This window comes from Bidens hawaiensis, unplaced genomic scaffold, assembly GCF_021521415.1.
Source record: "Bidens hawaiensis isolate Kalapana, Puna unplaced genomic scaffold, B.hawaiensis_p1.1 tig00014593_1, whole genome shotgun sequence".
NCBI lineage: Eukaryota > Viridiplantae > Streptophyta > Magnoliopsida > Asterales > Asteraceae > Bidens > Bidens hawaiensis.
Genome location: NW_027492272.1, coordinates 656388 through 663516, shown reverse-complemented (window position 1 = coordinate 663516; position 7129 = coordinate 656388). Strand labels below are relative to the sequence as shown.

The 7129-nt window shown below is 35.4% G+C and overlaps 2 protein-coding genes across 2 annotated transcripts; one reads left to right on the top strand and one right to left on the bottom strand.

Moving 5' to 3' along the window:
* The first annotated feature begins 6 nt into the window (after positions 1-6).
* Positions 7-903, top strand: LOC143547060 (MOB kinase activator-like 1A). The gene is made up of 5 exons (XM_077038571.1): positions 7-31; positions 107-200; positions 286-419; positions 496-659; positions 746-903. The coding sequence occupies exons 2-5, from the start codon at positions 184-186 to the stop codon at positions 815-817; spliced, it is 387 nt and encodes a 128-aa protein (XP_076894686.1). The 5' UTR covers positions 7-31; positions 107-183; the 3' UTR covers positions 818-903.
* Positions 904-3082: 2179 nt separating this feature from the next.
* On the bottom strand, positions 3083-5644 carry LOC143547079 (uncharacterized). Its single transcript, XM_077038589.1, has 3 exons — positions 5394-5644; positions 4651-5121; positions 3083-3728 (listed from the first exon to the last, which is right to left on the bottom strand). Exons 2-3 carry the CDS (start codon positions 4995-4997, stop codon positions 3233-3235), a joined length of 843 nt encoding a protein of 280 aa, XP_076894704.1. The 5' UTR covers positions 4998-5121; positions 5394-5644; the 3' UTR covers positions 3083-3232.
* Positions 5645-7129: the final 1485 nt, after the last annotated feature.

Below are 7129 nucleotides of genomic sequence, written 5' to 3'. Positions count from 1 at the left end.
GAGGATTTTAATGAATGGCTTGCTGTCAACAGTTAAATAATCATCTTATTATTTGAATGAAATTGTTTTGACTTTTGAATCTTGACTTGACTTCTTTGATTTGCAGCTGTGGATTTCTTCAACCAGGTGAATCTTCTTTATGGAACCTTAACCGAGTTCTGCACACCCGAGATTTGCCCAACCATGACCGCAGGCCCAAAGTATGTTACGATAACATACTAGCATTTTTTTTTTGGTATATTGACAATACATGAATCTTGAATTTAATGTAAATAAAATTTACAGATATGAATACCGATGGGCTGACGGTGTACAAATCAAGAAACCTATTGAAGTCTCGGCTCCAAAATATGTCGAGTATTTAATGGATTGGATTGAATCACAGTTGGATGACGAGTCCATATTTCCTCAAAGACTCGGTAACGATTCTGTCTATAACGCACAGTTGGAGTAATATATTGTTTTGCGTGACATTGGTTTTTAATTATTTTACAGGAGCACCGTTTCCAGCCAATTTCAGGGACGTTGTGAAAACGATATTTAAGCGTTTGTTTCGTGTATATGCACATATTTACCATACGCATTTCCAGAAGATTGTGAGCCTTAAAGAAGAAGCCCATCTAAACACTTGTTTCAAACATTTCATATTGTTTACATGTGTAAGTTTTCTTGCATCATCAACAACTTGTTTATTGTTTGGTTTAGGTTTTAAGTGTTTTAAGGTTTATAATGTTTTGATGTGCAGGAGTTTTCTTTGATTGACAAGAAGGAACTGGCCCCACTTCATGAACTTATAGAGTCCATTGTCAGTTATTGAAATACCTTTGTGTTCATAATTCATATCCATAACATAAGTTTGATTATATTTGGGAGATGAATAAGGTGTCGTGGTTACGAGTTGTGCTAGATTTTATCTAATGTTATTTATTGCGTGTGTGCTTTTGTTTTTGATTGTTCGTGCATCGTATGCAACAAAGTTATAACACCATTAATTGTCCTCTGCGTTCAGATCATCGTTACTATTATTTTGGTAGACAAATGTACAAGGTTACAAATCCCTTAGACCCTTTGCATGTTTTTGTTTTTTTTTTCACGCTTCTAATTTCGGTCTAAACTGTCAAACTAAAGCTTTTCTTTTTGTCGGTTTGGCCGATTTGGCCAAATCATGCCGGCTTGTCTAATTTTATGTTTCAAAATATGGCAACCAAATCATTCACTTACCAAATAATCAAGAACAAGGTTCAAGATAGGGTTAGTTCATCTCTTTTCACTTGTGCCTTTTCTTCAACACGTCACATCATTGATTTCACATTAAGGCACAAAAATACGTGTTGATTTGATATTAAAATAGGATTAGTTCAGCTCTTTTTACATGCGTTTTTCTTTAAGATGTCGTATCAGTAATATTTCTTCATTTTTACACTAAAAAAACCAAATAATACCCTGTAATTTGATATATTCACTTGTGCTTGAGCCTTGAGGGCATTGAACATCACATCTCCGTTAAAGGTTTAAGAACCTCATATGTGTACTTGAAGGCTTTGGCCTTAACAATTAAGGTGAAATGTTTGACCTTTCATAACTAAGACCTATGAATCCCACATATGTGCTTTAAGGCACTAGCCTTCATAGCTAAGGTAATGACCTCACATATATATGCATTTAAAGTGTTGTGCATATTCTGAACTCAATGAACTTCACTATTTATAACTTTTTTTTTAAAAGCAACTTTCATTAAACCACTAGCGAGACGTTAGGGAAAAACCAAAACCGAGAATTACAACAAAAAGTTTACACTAATTATGCCATCAAATACTAAATAAAGGATAGCGGGTTCTTGATCCAAAGGTAGCCCAAAGACTTAAAGTCATCCAAAGTTTTACTTTAATTCGCCGATTTAATTTCAAAGATCACTTCCATTCTTGATTTCCAAATACACCCACAAGCCGTGAGGATAATCCCATGAAACGCCTTTTTTCCTTCCGACGTTCAAGGTTGCTATATTCGTGCACCGCAAGAAGGTCCCGCACCGAGAAAGCAAAGATTGGACCACCTAACCTACAAACTGGCAAAATGACACGAGACTAGGAGATGCTCACTCGATTCTTCGTCTCCACATAACCTACAAACCACTTGGACCACCTTAATCTTTATTTTAGTTAGATCCCTAAGGGCAGAAATCCTATCCATTTCAGCCTTCCAAGCAAAGATGTTGGTTTTAATAGGAACCCACCTACTCCAATCTGAAACAAAGGAAGAGACTAGGTATTGGGCCTTGAACAAAATGTTCTTCATGGAGGCTAGAGCCAACCGAGAAAGACCCCGATGGGTCATTGGGCCACTTCCAACGGTTTGGATGTGGACCCACCACCACTTCTTGAAGAGGTGTAAGCGATCGTATAGCTCCCTGGATTTACATTGAGAGAGCGAAGCCCTAATCCACCATCAATCAGCTTAAAAACAAGAGTGCACCAAACAACCGGGCTTTTTTTTAGTAGGAAAAAAGATTAAGGAAGTGCGGCCGAAAAGGCAATTGAGCAACCTGTGAGTCGAGCCAAAATCGAATTTTATCTCCCATGCCTATTTCACTATTTATAACTGAAAACTAAAATCTCTGCATAAGCCGTAAGGCGCGTTGCAAAAAATGTGCCTAGGTGTTGAGTACTGGACGAGTAATCCCGCCTAGGCCGAGAACTCGACGAGTAATTCCCAAGAACTCCCCGACTAGGCTGAGGACTCGCAACTCCCCAGTCGGACGACCTAGCAACCATGCGATTGTGTATTTAAGTTGAGGTATGTCATTGGAAACTATGCACAGTAACTTCAACTACTTGAGCACTATAAGAATACTTTGATCATAAAAAGCACAAATTGATTTCCAAGTTTATAGTAATAAAAATCACCTATTTTGGCTGTCCGATGCATGGTCCACGGCTTTGTAACCCAATGGCACGTACCCATGTCCCATGTAAAAAAGAAGATTGGTTTGGTTGTGTGGGTCTGGAACATGACACATCTGCTTACCAAAAAGGCAAACAATTGTGGTTGATGTGTAGATTGTTCAGATGTCTACCTTTTCATGAAAAACAAATATTTTGCAATATATGTGTATTACAGAATGTAAGTAACATATAGGAAAAGTACTAAAAAGTACAAACTGATAAACTCAAAGCTATACCTGATGTTATGCAAGTTCACTACCAAAAAAATCAAAACTTTGACACAAAACACTTTATAACTGCTCATGAAATCCATCAAGAGGCTTCATATGAACCACTCCAAACTCACGCTTCCCATATCTTCTATCTGCAAAAATATACGACCCGACAACACCACTAAAAACCAAGAAAACAAGCCCAAACATCTGCACATTTGCCAGCAATATCCCATGAACCTCATTGCCATGTGACGGGCATGTGACCTCATTGTCCGCAACCTTACATCCAGCTGGAATCGAAGGCCCATAGAGGGTAAAAGCAGTTTGATAGAACCATAATCCTTGAAGGGTTATTGCAACACCACTGCACAGGTCAGCAGGGAAGCTTGTGGGCATGAGGGCCCCACAAACAACTGATATTATGCAAAGTGCCACTAATAGAACAAGAAGCAGATGATAATGACCTTCTAGCCCTTGGTGTGTTGTTGAGTGGAAATAGAATAAAAGATACTCTGCACAAAATGCTGCAGCTGATATTAAGCACAGCGTGCCTTCGGGCAATGAAAGAAAGCTGCAGTTTGACCAAAAAAGTCAAAGTCAAGATTTTATAAAATAGATAGAGTTCTACAATGATCCTTGAGTTAAGGGCTATTCTAACTACTACTATACTTTGTGATTACATAAAGAGTCCCTTAGATTTGAAAGACTGAAATTCCATTCAATTTAATGGAAAAGTAAGGTCTGTAAGGAAGTGCACAAACACGAACAGAGCTTGTCCGTATTCGTTTGTTGAACTTTAAATGAATAAACGATTGAACATGAATAAAAAAACGAATGATGTTCTCTTGTCTGTGTTCGTTCATTAAGAAAATGAATGTGTTCTTGCTCGTTTATGATTGTTCGTTAACGGTATAAACGAAGAACGTAAACGCACATAACTGAACATAGATGAACGAGCATAAATGGGATAAAACCTATCAAAAGTAATTGTAACAACAATGTGTTAGGCCTAAAATTTATTTAAACTAGACTAAATTGTCATGCGCCTATAAAATTTAAATACGTATTAACGAGTGTGAACAGACAAACTTAAATGAACGTAAACATAATAAATGAACGCAAACGGACGAACTTAAATGAACAAATGTAAACAAACGTTCACAAGCATAAATGAACCGTATGAAATATGTGTTCACGTCCACTCTTCAAATTTTTGTTCATATTCGTTCGTTTATTAAATAAATGAGCTTTCCGTCGACGGTTCACTGGACATTTAGTTTGTTTACAAGCCTAGAAAAGTTCAACATAGTTAAATAATACACAACTTAAGGTTTCGATTTTGTACTGAAGTAGTTAAAATGGCCAAACTACAAGGAAATTGAACTTAACTCTTGATCTTTATGAACTTACATGCAAAAAGGTTAAATCTTTTCTTAGATTTGAAGTAAGATGCTTGAAATCAAATGAATAAAACATAAATAATAAAAACTAACCTGGTTTTTTCAGAGAGCAAAGCAACGATACCGAAAACGAAGAACATTAATAGCATTCCACCATGCTCAAAATCATTCATATGATGCGGGTTCAAGACGCCATTAACAAAGAACTTAAGATGTGTCGAATACAAAAGCTCTATACACATATCAATAAAAGCTCCAATCGCTATAACATAAAGTTCCAAATACTTCAACTTCCCATTAAACCCCGGAACAGGGTTCCAAACTCTTACACGAAACGATTCTGGATCCGCTGCATAACGGACCACGCTGCACCATATGTGCCACACCCCAACCACAAGAAACAGTGTCCCTGGAACCACATGTCCAGCAAAAGATCCCATCTTTCTTGAAACTTCTTCAAGAATCCAACAGAATATTAAGAATTCGACACGGGTTTGTTTAATAATCCGAGAAAATGATATAAAAATCAATTCTTGAAATACCCAATACAAAATAACTAGAATCCTGTTTAAAAAAGATGAAAACTTTAGTCTAGAATTGAATTAACAAAAGTCAAACTAGTACCACGGTCAAAAGTCAAAACTGGCAACTTGAAATCAAGAAACACATATACATACAGATCTTAAAAATGAAAACCCATTAAGCATCTGATACTAAACATGTAAAAGTTTAAAATTTTATTGAACATATAGTCATAATGGTTTCTTGAAAGCATGGTTACAGTCAACTGTGAAAAGTCAAAGATCTTGGAAAGAAAATAGGAAGTTATTACTTACAGATGAGTGATATTTGACACTTGTGTAATGATGACGAAATGATCCAAAAAGGTTACAGGAATGGAGATTGGGGGGTTTGATTTGGAATGATTGAGTGATTATTATTATTATTATTATTATTATGGGAGGAGAAGAAGAACAATAAACGGTGGGATCAGGGTGCACAGATGCCGTCTGGGAATAATAATAATAATGGAAAAGTGACAAAAAGAAAAAATAGAAAAAGATTAAAAAGTGTTCAATTACGGATATGGTTTATATGGTTATACCTATTTAAGATTTGACTGATATATTTTTACTATCGACCATGAGGTGGTTATGGGCCCCATGATTTATGTTTATGCTGGAAAACATGTGCCACTACCAGTTTTAACCATTGGGTTAGATCCCTGAGAAAGATCACCTTGCATTTATATTTCATCCTTCTTGGTTTATTTTGATAGAGATGCTAGTTAACAAAACCTGGCATGTTATCATGACGCATTGACACAAATTCCATTAGTATCATCTATCAATTAAGGTTGTTATGATAACGATAGTAAACCAAAACGTGAAATTGGTAACTGTCTAGCATAGTATTGATATATGTATAGCTATGATAAGAAAAATATATTTAAAACGAAGTGTGGGCATTTATAAAAACCGTGCGGTGTGGTTGTGGGTTGATATAAATTGTCAGTATCATATTGTGGCAATTAAACTAAACAAAATAAATAAATGTTTCATGCCTACGGCCCAAAATACAAAAAGTTAACATATATATTTATTTTTTTCTTAAAGAATATAGCATTTGTTTTAGAAAAATAGTCTCTTAAAATTATAATAATAGGTTATAGAAGAGTGAGATTTAATTCTGGTCGTCTGATAAAATCCAAGATTGAATATTGACCGTTTGATTAGGATTAAAAACCAACATGGTGGTTTCATAATTGTAGTTTTTAGACCCATATAACTCCACACTACACCTATTCACATGGGTAACCACTAACATTTGAAGCATTTTTATGCATACATCAACCATTGCACAAAAGATGTAACAAAACCAAACATACGTAATTTGCTTTTGTCTTACCTTCATCATTTTATCATATTATTTGAAAGATTGCATTTTTAGTTGCAATGATATTGTACACTTTATATATTTCTTTTGTTGTTTTATGGTCTTGCTTATTTTCAGGCATGCTGTGAGAGTGTTGAAGTTGTATCATCTGGACCCTACAATCCGTACAAATCACATCATTCTCGTGAGTTCAGCGACAAGGTAGTTTGCATAATGTTCTTTTATTCGACTTTTAATGTATTTATATCTTATTGAGTTTATGAACTTCCAATAAAGTTATGTGTACACTGGTGGTGGCTTCTCGGCAGCAAGTGGAGGTGATGTTGCCAATTGCGTTAGTGGAGGGCAGCAACGATGGTCGTGCCAACAGAGGCAGTGCTAGTGGTGCCGACTACCGAGTTGTATTTGTGTTCGAAGATTTACAATAATGGTTAGTATTTTTGTTATTGTTTTAACATAATAAAATCTTTATTCACATATCTAAATTTTGTTTCAAATACCATTGAATTGTTAAACTCCAATAAAAATTTAGACTTTTGCTTGATTTAACTTTTTTTTTTTTATAGGGAAAGCACCAATTTTTTAAAAATTTTTATTGGTTATTTTGGTTTAATTGACTAACCGGATTGATTGTAGCTAGGTAACGGGATCAATTTTTTTGTTTGATTAACAAGTG